At 43.9% G+C, this 14,425-nt stretch overlaps 1 protein-coding gene across 1 annotated transcript in view; it reads right to left on the bottom strand.

Moving 5' to 3' along the window:
- srcap (Snf2-related CREBBP activator protein) overlaps nt 1-13,666 on the bottom strand; it is a 31,475-nt gene extending 17,809 nt beyond the window's left edge. Inside the window, exons 1-13 of the mRNA XM_061810251.1 lie at nt 13,289-13,666; nt 12,928-13,004; nt 8,265-10,597; nt 5,767-6,006; nt 4,975-5,301; nt 4,452-4,644; nt 2,968-3,137; nt 2,109-2,199; nt 1,819-1,908; nt 1,172-1,345; nt 882-1,093; nt 291-468; nt 65-201 (exon numbers count right to left, since the gene is read on the bottom strand). Coding sequence (XP_061666235.1) covers nt 65-201; nt 291-468; nt 882-1,093; nt 1,172-1,345; nt 1,819-1,908; nt 2,109-2,199; nt 2,968-3,137; nt 4,452-4,644; nt 4,975-5,301; nt 5,767-6,006; nt 8,265-10,597; nt 12,928-13,004; nt 13,289-13,383 — 4,317 coding nt within the window. The 5' untranslated portion in view covers nt 13,384-13,666. The remainder of the gene's footprint in view (nt 1-64; nt 202-290; nt 469-881; nt 1,094-1,171; nt 1,346-1,818; nt 1,909-2,108; nt 2,200-2,967; nt 3,138-4,451; nt 4,645-4,974; nt 5,302-5,766; nt 6,007-8,264; nt 10,598-12,927; nt 13,005-13,288) is intronic.
- Between the last annotated feature and the right edge of the window lie 759 nt (nt 13,667-14,425).

Genomic DNA, 14,425 nt, shown 5'->3' with positions numbered 1-14,425 from the left:
GAGTGGCGGCGCCGGCTTGGATGGTGCCCGGTGCGACATATCAGCCAACTGTGAAAGACATTACCTGTCTCTTCAGCTTTCTTTCCTTCTGGCTGCCAAAATACGTGAGGATTTTAAAGCCGGGACACCAGCGCTTCAACTCCATCTCCCAGTTTAACATCACACTGGTGGGGACAATGATAAGGTGTGGGCCCCAGTTACCTGCACGCAACACATCAACCGTTAGAAAACAGAATGATTATATAAAAATACTTTTAAAAAAAGTAAACATGATGACAGGCCAGCACTACTTTTTTCACAAGCGAGGTGAGCTAGGAGCGCGATGGTCTGAATGGTCTTGCCCAAACCCATCTCGTCAGCTAGGATTCCGTTAAGCTTCTTCTCAAACATGGTGACCAACCACTCCAGTCCAATGTGCTGGTACTCCCGCAGCGTGCCATGAAGCAGGAAGGGGATGGGCGTCTTGACCTTGAAGAATATATATTGTACATAAAAAATGGGGAAGCCTTGGCGGTGGCCATCTGGATTTTGTGTCATACGCAGAAACTTATTTCTGTCGTTAAAGATATGACAAGGCGTTTTTGATTGGCTGTGAGATCTGCAACGTTACGATGCCGTTCACGTGGGATTTACATTTTTTTATATCACCCAAACTAGCGCCCGACGGTCTGCCTGAAACACGGGTGTGCATTAATGAACCATGCCCGTCTTTATCAGTCCTGGTTTTCTAAACAAAGGAGTTCAAGTACATAAAGGAGCTAGCTACAGGTAATATTTATTATTTTAATAAAGTCAAATCATTCGTGAATGGATTTACGCAGTGTGTGGGGGTCTATGACGTATTAATGCATAAAGGCAGGAGTTGAGAAGCACAAGTTAACCTTGGTGGTGGCCAACGTGTAGCCTTTGGGCTGCAGGCTCTCTGCAGTGGCTGCTATGTGGCTGATCTCTTTCTTTGGTCGGGAGCCTGACGAAGACGGGCTGTGGTCTCCCTCCTTGAGCAAGACCTCCATCCCTTCATCGCCGCCGTCATCCTCTTCATCACTTTCACCATTCTCACTGTTCTCCTCCTCTTCGCTTTCCGCCGGAGACTCTGGCAAGACATGCTCTGTTTTCATCAACGAGCCACAATGCTGTCGGTTCGGTTCTTGCAAAGAGCCTTAGTCGATACCTGAGGAGGAAGTAGTGCTTTCTATGTCGCTCTCCTCTTCATCACTGTCGTCCTCCTCGTCGCCGGACGCCTCCCAGTCTGAGCTTACCTTGGAGACAGAGGCAGATGGCTCCTCGGCATTCGAGGCGTACGCTCCTTTGTACTTCTCTATGAGCTCCTCCATGCTCATGTCTCCTTCAGGGGAAGAAGAGGGGGTTGTCATCCATGTAAAACCAGACATTGAACAGCTATTTTAATTCTTATCGAACTTGGGCCCAGGGACGCCCGGGTTTCCACGAGCTGTAGCTTTCATTTGTTTATTTAGCACAATTTAAAAACACTGCATGGACAGAATAAAGACAAGAGGGCTTGTAAACTGTTGCATTTCCCTTCTTGGGTGTCCACAAAATAATTTACAATAAATTCGGAGGTATCATTTTAAAAAGTTTACACCTGCTGGTTTCTTCACAAATGGACAACCATTTGATTCCTACGGCATTTAGAAGCAGACATGGCCATAAAATTTAATTGGTATTAGGATTAAGAGGGATTCCTGAGAAAAAAAAAAAAAAATCTCTCCCTTTTAAGGGTTTTCTGCACCCAGTTAATTTTAAAGGCCTTGGTCCAATTAAATACAAACATCCAAGGTGAAAGAAAAGTACACACACCCTCTTTGGCCAAGTCATCCAGTTCTTCTGCATGATCCACATCTCCCTCCACCTTCTCCTGGGCAGCGATGGTATCCTCTTCATCTTCAGCTAGAAACCACAAAAACAGGAACAATTAATCTACTACCAATGGACCATCAAATGCTGAGGATAGCACATTACCAAATGTGAACTATTGCCATGTATATTTTCACTACGTGTAGGGCTTGGTTTAATGCTACACTTCCCACAGTGTAGGGGAAAAACAATCGATAAGATCAACACTGAATTGATCGTTGAAGTAGTCTCACCATCCTCTTCGTTGGCAGAAAACTCTCCATCTTCCTCTTGCTCTGCTGATGAGGAAGATTCACGGGAAGAGTCTTCATCGGAGGCGGAGTCCTGCGAGACCACATCGCTTAGTTATTGAGGAGCAACCGAGTACCTCGGCGGGTGTTGAAAACATCTTCAGCAAGGGTGGGCAAGGTAAAGCCCACAGGCCAAATACAGATTCAATTCTGTAGTATTTGTGGCATTAACATAGCCTTTTTTTTTCCCCCTCACAATAATTGGTGAATTAAAAATGTATTTATTCATTATTGCATTTATCTTTGATTCATTTTCTCACTGAATACATATGAGTCATTGGAACTACAAATATGAAAATAACATTTTGCCAATATTTGATTATTCGTTCTTAAATTATGAATTAAACTATTACATTTGAACTAAAATATATTCATGTTAACATTTCTCAGATTTTTTTTGTAAAAAGTAAAAGCAAATTAACTATATGTATTGCCAGCAAGGGAAAAAACGGTTTGTTCACCGATTAACAATGTATACAACAGACATTCTCAACACTTGAAATTGGTCAGTAATTTGAACAAAATCATAACAGACATGGAGATTGACCAGTTGTATTTGAAGGGTAAAAAAAAAAAATAGAGGTTTCAGTCTGACGTCAGTGCATACTGTACATTTAATAATTTTATTTATTTTGGGAAACAGTGGTCAAATTCTATTTTACTTTCATATTTTTTACTTTTTTTTTTTTTAAAAAATCGATGTTCCATTCCTGCTCTAAGAGACCATAATTTTTAATATGGCAGAGAGATTTTTGGGACACTCAAACATGAAAAATCATGACTGTCGATGTGTGTTGCACACCTGCGTCTGTTGCAGCGTACTGAGTAGTTGGTCCAAGGGCAGTGCGCTCTCTTCCTTCAAAAGTTCGATCTCCCTGCGGTGGCTCTCGGCGTCGTTGCCGTCCTGCTGCTCTTCCACCTCGATTGTCTCCTCGTCGTCCTCCTCGTCACACGGAGGCTCAAAGTCTTGGTCTGCATGAGGGACGCACACGCACACGACATGCAAGGCAAAACTGAGGTCTACTGGAAGAGATGCAATTAAGACTAAGAACAAGAGTCAGACAAGGGCTCCAATTAAATTCAAGTAACAGTTTTTTTCTTTCATTACTTTATGAGCGTGAGAATGTATTTAAATCATGTGAGAGAAGTAAAAAAATTTTTTCAAGCTTTTATGTTTGGGTTTTCTATATCACAGAATTTTAGCGACTACTGGTGGAAGTGGCTCACATGCCCCCATGATAATTGGGGATGCACAGTATTCGGAAAATCTTTGAAGTCCCTTTGGACGGACCGGGTTATACATTGAAGGTCAGTCCGAGCTCAGGCAGTCATCATCAATCAAGTGCGATGAACGTAAAGCTTCACTGGTTGACCAGGAATGACGCGTGAGTAATAACACGGTGGCAGAGGCACAGTCAAACAGGTTGGATGGGTTTCGACTTGATGCCAATACGAGCCAAGAACCGGTCCTGGCCCTGTTGTGCCACTTTTGTCAGTAAAAGATGCTTTACAACAACTCAGATCATGACCATGGATTGAAAGGAACAGTACACTAAACGCCAATTGCTTCCATTTACGCAAAGCATCAGTGATGTGTAACTATGACAACGTCCCTGTGAAAGATTTAGTTTTGGATTGAGGACAGAGACACTTGGCTTTATGTAAGGCTGAGCGATGTGGCCGTATAATAAAAATCACAAGATTTAAAAATAAATAAATCTCTGCTTATTAAAAAAAGTGATGTCAATTACATTAAGAGCAACAGGATTTTTTTTTCTTTACAGATAATACGATGAGAGCGTCCTCCCCTTTTGTCAAACAATTTCACATCATAAAATTTACTGTTAAAATGCATTATTGCCCATATGTCTGTTTTCAGAAAGTAATATCTTTTATTATGTACTGTTGTACAGGTGAGACAAGGAGATCTTGGCAAAATATTGGTAGCTTGAACGCATACACCCCAGGTCAAAATATTTGCAAGTGGATAAATCCCTGCCTTGTGTAACACCATTTCGCTGACCATGTTAAATGCCATTACCTTGTACCCGTCTCTCCTTTCTTGTCTGTATGAATGAAAAATAATCGATAGAGCGGTCGAAAAAGTCAAATTGGCTTCACTGACAAGATTCTGCAAACTAGCTTGTCTCTATTAGCAGCCGTGCTATTAGTCCATAATTATTTTCTCTTCACAAAAAAAAAAACCAACTCAAATTAATCACTAAAAATTGACTTATCGCCCAACCCTATTTTTTTTTGTGTGTGTGCTTGAAAAACAGCTCTAACCGTCTTCATCGGTGGCAGAAGGTGCAGACATCTTGGAAGGTGACGGGACTGGTTCAGGCCGGCTGGCTGGCGCCAGCGATTTGCTGAGGAGGTCTGAGTATTTCTCAGTCTGTCCGACAATGAAGTCGAGCTGGAGGTCCAAAGCCTTCTTCCTCTTTTCTTCAAGCCTTGACTGCTGCTTATACTGTACCACCTTCACGGGACAAAAAAAAAAAAAAAAAAAAAGACAAACGCTCTTAACAGTTTTGCCATCTTTGTTCATTTATTTCCCCTGCATCTATTTTGCTATGTTAAAGCCTGTGGCATTAAATTTCACAGGAAATGTTTTTTTTAACCCAGTATATTTTACGCTTAAATTTCTTTGATACACTGTTGACAAAAAATTGACATGCACAAAACACGGTTGTTAAATTATCACAGTCCAGTCCAAATCAAGGGTGGCAAGGGTACAGATACAAACCAAACTCCACAACTTTGTGTGTGTGTGTGTGTGTGGTGAGGTGACTGGAATGACATTTTGTACCTTCTCCACACTGCTCCAAAAAGCCCGGACTTCCTTAGCGATGGAGGACGCGACTCTCCTGATTTTTGCAAGCTCGTCTCTCTTGGCCTTTTCCTCTTTTTGCCTCACTTCCTCATGGTGTCGCATTACCATGCGGACCACCTTCCTGGCCACGCCCCTCTTCCACCGTCTCTCCTGTGCAAAGTCGGCAGACAGCCATTGCATCTCCTCGCAGAGATAATCCCAGTGCACTTTGGGCCGCGGCGGCTCGGGCAGGCGGTTGAGGCGCTTGGTGGACCAGAAGCCCTCTCGCTTTAGCGCCAGGCTTCGGTGCTCTATGTCGGCCTCCTGCGGGATAACCAGAAACAATCAGCCACAAGAAGAGCGACATTTGGCAACTATACGACTCATGATAACTGCTGGGGGGGGTGGGGGGGGGGGTCGCATCTCAAAATATGCAAGTTGACAAAGTGTATATTTATATAGCCTACCATATATTTCTGCAATTTGCTGCCATTTGACATGCATAATGACAATTTTGAATTGAATTTAATCAAATCATCAAGTTAGAAACAGCTCCCAGTATCAGGAGAGACGGATAGATTGACAAACAAATTGACAGATGGATAGAAATTCAACACTCATTTTAGTAATATAGTTGAAAAAATGTATCAAATTAATATTTCTCCAACAAAGTGAAGCAAACTGAAAATGATCCTTGTTTTTATTCAACTCTTTTACAGCATTAGATTACACTTTGTACTTGATAAAAGTGGCAAATGAGTGTATGGTAATTTGGCCTGGTTCACTCACGTGTTTGGCCAACTCCGCCATGTCAGAGCGCCGCTCGCCACGCTGCCGCTGCGGCGTGGACTGATCGAGGGCAGAAGGCGATGAAGTGTAGCCCCCAAACACGGTGGGAGACACAAACTTCCCATGAGGCCCGCGCAGAGGGGACGACTTGTCGCGGCGGGAGCCGGCCCAGTCGCCGCCGGGTGACGTTTCGAGGAAGGAGGAAGACGAGGTGGAGGGTGATACCCCGTCTTCTAGCCACTGCCAAGACAAAGAGGATAGGAGAAGATGGCGGAAGAACGGCACAAGTTCCGCCAACATTTCTTCTTATGGCTTCTTTCCATACAAAAGTGTTGATTGCAAGTTATGGATTTGCCTAACATGTTGCATTGTACTTGCACTTTCATTTAACAAACAAAAAATGAAAAATGCAGACAGAGGGAAAGCAAATGCTGCCTGCCTGTCTTTAGAGTGAAATGCACAGACTGCGGGTTCAGAATTTTTGGGGCCAAGATGATACACATGCCCCAAAAGGACCCATGATGATCCAAACACCAATGAAACATAATTACGTCCATTTGACATTAAAAAAAAAAAAAAAAATCATATTTTTAAAGGGGGAAAAAGTTGTGAGTATAAAGAAACTTCTTCTTCAAAAAATTTGTAATTTTAACAAGAACGACGACAGATTGGGTCGAGATAAAAAAAAAAAGTCTTGCAGGAATAATATGGCATTTTACAAAAATAAAGTTAATGTGATATTGAATCCAACGTTTAACAAAGGAAAGAAGACTATTCTGGAAGGAATCTACATTTTGTCCTTGAAAATAGGGATTAATGCCTCTGTTAACATCCCCCAAAACAGGCAAAAAAAATATAATAAACCAATCTTAGAACTTTTAATTGGCCCAAAGTTATGGTAGGAATGTGTAACTATTTGTTTATTTTATTACTGTGGCAGTCTCCACATGTAGGTATGAACTTTTTTTTTTTTAAATGACAAAAAAAAAAAAAAAAAAAAGTTATGGCCTGGGGGCTGCAAATTTCAAAGCTGCAATTCTAGAGGTACTTTTATGTAGTAGAGCAGTCATGTCCAAACTTTATGGAGTACAGCAAATATTTCACAACAGAAAAATATCACAGCACATGATCAAAAATGTCATAAATATTTGAAGCATTAATTACTGTATTTACTCCCTGCTATCTAATATAAGAACATTTATTTGTTCACTCTGTTATTATTCTCATTGGCATAAATACAGAAAGATCATTTTTTTTGGAGCAATTCTGTAAAAGTTGAGAATTTCCCACAGCATACCTGGAAAGCATTCAAGGCACACCAACAACACACTGGTTTGGAATCTCTGAGGTAGCGGACCTGACTTCGGAAAGTTGATGAATACACCAAAGTTCTGACAAGTCACTCTTGGATTTTGAGTTTGTCTAACTTACTCTGTTCACACTGGTTAAAACGCATGATTTATCATAAATCAACTATTAATATTTATAATATAATTTTGAATAGAGTTTTTCAAGGGACTCAAGGACACCGAGGAACTATAATGATTGTATCTTGTAATGGGTTTAATATTGCACTTCTTCGTGATCCTGTGCTTCCACCAAGGTCCATTAATCAGTAACACTTAATTTTGATACTGGACTAGGCAGCACAGTGTAAAAGTGCTCCACGCGTTTGACTCACAGTTCTGCAGGGTCGGGATTCAAATCTGGGCTCTGACCTTTCTATGTTGAGTTTGCATGGTCTACTTGTGACTGCATGAGGTATTCTGGCTCTCTCCTATATCCCATAATCATACATGTTGGCGTCACTGAACACTAAATTGTCCATGGTTGAGAATGTGAATACTTCTTCATCCTCATGTGCCCTGACATTGAGCGCAATTGTTTTGAGAAAATAAAATAAAATCACACAGCAGAAGACCGTGTCCCTCGACAGTAGAAGTAACAACAACATGATACAAGCAGATGGCGAAAAATTGTATTCGAATCATTCACTCATTCCCTACTCCTTAGTAACTACATGGGGATTTTTATATCATAGACCATACTGTAGTTGAACTCATCTCTCAGATGAAAAACACTTTTAGAACCATTCTGTCACATAATTATACATAGCGCAGCAACTTCAGCTAGTGGACCCTCTGTAATAAATTGAACAGATAAAATACATTATGCCCGCGACCTGAGTGAGGATAAACGGATACGGAAAATACTTTATGATCAACATTATTTCAAGTTACACAGCAATTAAATAAAACCCATCCATCCGTCTTACTGGTCTGCTTACTCTATATTAAAAAACATTTGTACCACAGCTCATGAATTTGTATGGTGCTCAAAAACAGACAGCCCTTTCCTTGCATCAATGCAGTACATTATGGGATATATTACTCGTTTCGGTGACCATTGGTTGTTCGCTACATTAGGTTTACGTAGTGGGGTACATTGAGGGAACTACAGCGGGTACAGGGCACGAATTCCAACAGTCAAGCATTTACCTTGTGCGATGTGCTCGGAGTGGTCAGTTCCCCGTCTGGTCTCTCCGCGTCTTCGTCACTGCCATCTTCTTCGCTGCTGATTTGTCCCGAAGCAGCATCCATGGCCTCGGCGTCCCCCGTGTGTTCGTCGTCGTCGTCCTCATCCTCGTCCTCAAAAGGGGAGTCGTGCTGCGTCGCCAGGTCTTTCACGCTGGAGGACGACGGCGTGACGGCACTTTCCTCGTCAAAGTCAGCAGGCGTCGGGCTTGAAGGTCTAATGACATTTAGAGCCTCTGATTGGCTGTAACGCGAGGCTGTTGAGATCTTCCTGGCATTTGCCTTTGCCTCATTTGTGCGACCACTTTGGGCCGCAGGTGAAGAACAGACAGCAAGGCACTTGGCAGATGCCGGAGTGCCCCGATTGTCGTCTGGTTTTGACTCCACACTCTGCTTGAGGAGTGAGGTTGCCTGTTTTAGGAGTGATACTGCACCTGGTTGGATGATCAGAAGCTTTGGATTAATACCTCCTGCGGGGTTAGCAATAAAAGCCTCCGGTTGGGCTCCTGCGGACACAGTGGCATGCTGGGATAAATCTTCAGAGGGACGTCCTTTGGTTCCTGCAGGAGAGGAAACACGGGCCTCCTGCATGGCGACAGACGCTTTCACTTGCTGACTTTTAACGGCATCTACGAGCGAGGAGAGGGCAGCGTGACCCTCTGCTTCCCGTCTGTCCTCGCTAACCTGCGGACAAGGCGTCAAGACTTGTGTCGGAGTCTGGTCCATGGGGAACGAGTCCACTTCCACCAAACACACCTGACTGGAGCTGGTGTCTAGTAGCAGGTGCTGCCCGACTGCAGCTACAGATAGACTGTGGACACTGCTGTTGGAACAAACCTGTTGTTGGCCCGCGTCATCATCTTGATGGGATATGATGACGGCGTCACTGTCATTAATGGTGGGGATAGAAGGTTCCAAGTTGGATTCAAGGTCCTCTGAGGAGTCCAACAAAGCGTTGAACAAGTTGACCTCGTACCCTGGGGAGTGAGGTATCTGCACGCTGGTGCTGACACACACCGTTTCCTCAGCAACCTCCTCCACCAAACTACAGAACTGGTACACTTCCACATTTTGCGTCTCCAAGTCCATGTTGGCCTGCATGCTCTCTTCGTACAGCTTGGCCTCTGCCGGCGTGTGCTCGGTGACGATGGCGGCCTCGCAAACGCTGCCGTCGGCGCGCTGTAGGAGGTAACTTTGCTTCAAGTGCACGTTGGGCCAGCCACCCCCCAGGTGCGCCGCCTCGCTGACCACCACGATTTCCTGCGACTCAGCGGAATGCACCAGTTCGGTAATCATGGGCGTCTCCGTTAAGGGTTGTGATGGTTCAGACTGGGCCTGCAAGGACACAAGCAGGCCCGAGTCGAGCACCGAACAGTGTGTGGAGGATTTGGGGGAGCTGTCGCTCGGCTCCTCAATTACACAGCCTGTTTGGGCGTGTCCCGTGTTGTTGAACAACACTGGCGTCTGTGGAGAACCTGATCCAGGTCCTCCTGCATTTGGAGTCTCAAGTGTTTCCGCTGAGAGAGGAGCAGCTTTGTTCGACGCGTCTGCCATCTCATTAATGCGCGCATCCCGCTGGACCTCTTTGAGAACTCGTGACAGGTTAACTTGTCCGCTGCAGTTTGATGGGGCAGACACAGCCGGTGTGGAGTCTTGGGGATTGCCTTCTTGGCTTGACTGCCCCGTAGCTCCGTGCTCCATAGCGTTTGATAAGGCTGAGGCCGTGAAGCTGAGCTGAGCTTGTGGTGCAACAGTTCCGCAAGTGTGTTTTCCGTCAAATTCCAAGTCTCTTTCAATTTCAGAGTTGTGCTGCAGACCAACTGCAGCCCCAGCACCTTCTTGAGGAAACTCAATATGATGAGTCTCGCTATTGGAAAGGTGTGTCTCTTTAGTAACAGTATGTAAGCCACGTTGCAACCCTTGAAACTCACTAGCGTTTTGAGGATGTGAGGTGAGGGGGGCGCGAGGTCTGAAGTCCTCAGCGGGGGACAAGTTGACACCGTCGACTTGGGAGACACCGTCGCTCCGTGAGACGCGGACGTTAGCATTGCCGCCAATCGGGACCGGAGGAGTTGTCTCCATGACCAAGAATGTCGAATGGACGCTTTCTGGCAAGGGAGGGAGCACGCGGGTGGCAGCTGCGGCCGGCTGCGGGACACGCCGATGTGACTCCCCAGACACATTGTGTGCGGCCTGGGGCTTGCCACCCAGCACATCCACAGCCGGAGAGGCTCGCTGCCGCACTGCCGCCTCCCCGCAGCCTCCTTCCTTGCTGCTGCTGCGGCCGCACGCTGCACCTGGAGATTTAAAAAAAGTGGCCACTCAGTGAGGGAAGCAAATCAGGACAAACACAATGCACAACACATAATAACAACAGATGTTTTTTTTTTTTTTTTTTACATTGCTTTGTGATAATATAGCATTATATGAAAACTTTTCCTTTCTGGAACAGGTTTTACTTGCGTAGAACAGTGCAACATATGACAAATACCGTAGAGCGAACCCCAAAAACTTCTTCTCTGACCGCTGCAGCCCCATACCCGAAATACTTCCAAACGACCGATGGGGTCCCCAAACTCTGCTCTGGTTTCCGTTGAACCGTTTCAAAGCACATTAAAAGCACCCAGGAGCAGATTAAGACTGGTTGGTTAGCAAAAGCATGAGCTGTCCACCAGTAAGTAGCAACCCGCTTCTGACTGGTGATCTTAGATGGTGATGGGGAGACAACATGCATTTGTAAAATAATGGAGAATGCAACTTGAGACCGATCAAAAACTCATGTTGACTGAAATTATGATTCTGATCAGAAAACAAACCATTTGGCCTTACTTGTACCCTTCTCACACATTCTAAACATATTTACTGAAGCACACTTTTTAATGTATTCCTTAGCACCTGTTCTCAGTTAGTTGTTCACACAGTTACATAAAATAAGAGCCACTGCGCGCTGGCTTCGAACCGTCTTCCAGTTGAAGTTTAATCTAATACTAATACATGAAACAAAAGCATATGCAATATCGTACGCCAAATGTTCAACCAAACTACAGTCATATTTGAAAAACATACCGGTGTGGTCAGTCATGCTCGCAGATAAAGTGTGATTAGGGATGGAATCTCAAAACCTTAAAATAACTTACTGGGAATTGTAAATTTAAAAATTAAATAAACAGATAACTAAAATAGAAAACAAAAATTTCAAACTCAGAAATAATCATTTCCAATTCCAACTGATATTAATAGAACATGATGTGAAACAGTATTTACATTTTTTCATCAATAAAAATTCTTGATCTGACAAACTTTATCTGAAGAAAAGTTAAATGCGCTGGCCTGTCAAAGAATAAACACGAACAATCTGTACCTGCAATGTTTTGAAAATGCTGAAAGTTGAGTTCAACATAATCGGCGTTAGTAGCAACAAGCTAGCGATACATTGTAACAAACATTCCTGTCGGCAATCGTGATGTATTGTTATAATCTAGCGGAAATTACGGCGATATCTATTGTCAATCCAATATGAAATCTATATCTTCCTAAAGGATGTCGAGGGGGGTGCACGCGCGCATCATTGCGACTGCCGTAAATAGGAGGCCGGCTTGCGAGAACGCGGCTTTATGTGCATGCGCTCGAGTTATTGGCCACATTTGAATCCAGCGACGAGTTGGATGATAGCCGTACATTTTTTTTTCTTGGGCACGCCGTCACACGGTTAACCAAAATTGCCTCGCGATCGACGCATTGAGCACCCCTGGTCCAACCGAATTTCCTATGACACGGCTCATGATGTTGATGACTTTTGACGTAAATGCGCTCGCAGTACGTGAAGCAGCTCGGAACATGCGCTTTCAGCATAACTTTCGTACATGCTCATTACGGTTAACTTGTATTTCCTGCTTCTGGGTGAATACTGATTGTTTAGGAGCAGGCTCGTTTGTTCATAACGTTTATGAAATAAACACGTAAATTAACCCATTCATGGGCAGGGGGGTGATTTTTTGCCTTATTGAGATAAAAGTCTCCCAACAGGCCACAATCAAGGAAATAAGACTTCTTTTCCGTTATTTTGGTTAAATTATGACTATTTTGCTAATTTATAATCTCGTCCCAAAAATGGGACGTTGGCCACGAATTAATGTCAAGAATAAACAAAATAAGTGATCTTTCTATATCCATTTTTCCCACTTGTAACAAAATTTTACAAAACTGAAACTATATAATTTAATCCAAAGTACGTTAAAATTAACTTAATACGCAACTCGACAGATTTAACAGAAAAAAGGGCGGATGTTACAGTAATAATAAACGTTCAAACAACTGCAACTTTAACACACACTAAGCAGCAACACATATGGCGCACGTAACAATATTGAGTAGAATCCATTCTCAACTACTCCTAAAGTTTAGTTGAGGACATTCTGTGTCTTCTGCTAGGTGTTAAAATACACCTCGGTGCTTATGTTGAGGCACAACGTGTACCAAACTGAAGTTGTGCAACACATTCATACTGTAAAATCCCCCAAATAAACAAGAATCGCTTATATGCGCGACGGACTGTAGTATAGCAGGGAACACCGTACATCCAATCGTATTTGGATGCAATAACATTTGACAGCAAGTGGCTTCTCACCTGTCTGTGGAGTGAGACACAGATCCTCAGTGCTTTCTACTTCCAGGATGCTGAAATTAGGGTCCCCTCCGCATGTTCTTGGGAAGCAGAGAAAGACACACAGAACTTTATTCATGCCAGGTACTCGCTCAGAGCCTATTACTTTTGCTACATGACCATGATGTGAGAAGTTACTGAGACGACAGCTTGCTAAAACGTCATCTCATCTCAAATGTCACAAGGTGCGAGGTGAGTGACTAGCAGGCGAGTTTTCGCTGCTGCTCCAAGTATGCTGAGGTTGTGTGTATGGAGTGTGTATCCTGCAGCAGCAGTTTAAAAAAAAAAAAAAAAGAGTGAACTTGTGTTTGCTGCATTCACCCACAGGAAGACGTCTGCAGCACGCGCTCTCACGCCACAAACCGGCGAGCCCGTGTTGGCCTCCGCACATTCATTTGAGTTCCTTTTAAAAAGGACCATCGACCACTAGCCGAAGCTTAATTACAAAGACATCTCCGCTGGAATCTGCACTTAGCAAATTCACATATATATATACTCGGTGCTCACACGAGCACTGCTGGCTTCTATGAAAAGCAGACACGGAGCAACAGTGGTTTCATATCGGAAAAACAACACATTCAAAGAAAATCCCATTTCTCCGTCATAACAGATGGATTAAATTTGGTGTTTTCGCAATGCCGGTTTGGCTAACGCGGCTAGCTGGAGAGCTAGCTAGCCTCGTACAACAACAGTGCTAGGGTGGCACTCGCAGCTAACTAGCAAGCTACCATGAGTTAGTCGGCTGCGTTCATGGGACGCGCAGGCGCCGCAATCCCACCCGCGGTTATGTAATGCTTTCATTTATTGCTTTCAAACGTGACAAGTTGCTTTGAAAAGGCCCACAGCTGCCGAAAAAGTGCCATTAAAAGCCGCTTGTGCATGTACTACAGATGGGGGACAATCGGTCGTGACGTCAGTACACGGGGGTCAAATATGTTTTGACGAAAATTAAACCCGCTCATTTTTTGTTTTAATCGCACGTCGGGTACTTGTCCTAACGACATAAGCGAAAATAAAAATTATGCTGTAAAATTTCATATACATTTTGCAATTTTGTGCGGGGCGATTAAGGGGGGTTCGCTGTGTCCGACTGTTTGCTCTTTAGCAGCGACCACAAATTCATAACACTTCAAATTATTTTTTTCAGATAGGCACCTTTCAATTAGAGCCCCAATTCAAACCAAGACACGACAATTTGGTGTCCAGTCGTATCTTATTTTAAATTTGAACAACTATTCACGGGTGCGACGTCAAACAATGTGCAGTACGCTAGTGTTGTGTCGTCAGTCAAGAGCTCCCCTGGAGTCTCTCATGACTTCCTCCTGGCCCCCTCCCTTTCAAAGTCCGCCATCTTAAGTTCCCACCTACCTGAATTTTCCGACCAGTTTTCTTTTACTAAATTCTCGCTGAAGGAGTCGTCATCCGTGTAAAATCGCACTCAATCCGTGATGCCGGCGGTCCA

Source organism: Syngnathoides biaculeatus, chromosome 22, assembly GCF_019802595.1.
Source record: "Syngnathoides biaculeatus isolate LvHL_M chromosome 22, ASM1980259v1, whole genome shotgun sequence".
NCBI classification, from domain to species: Eukaryota; Metazoa; Chordata; class Actinopteri; order Syngnathiformes; family Syngnathidae; genus Syngnathoides; species Syngnathoides biaculeatus.
This window is presented reverse-complemented; position numbering and strand designations above follow the sequence as displayed.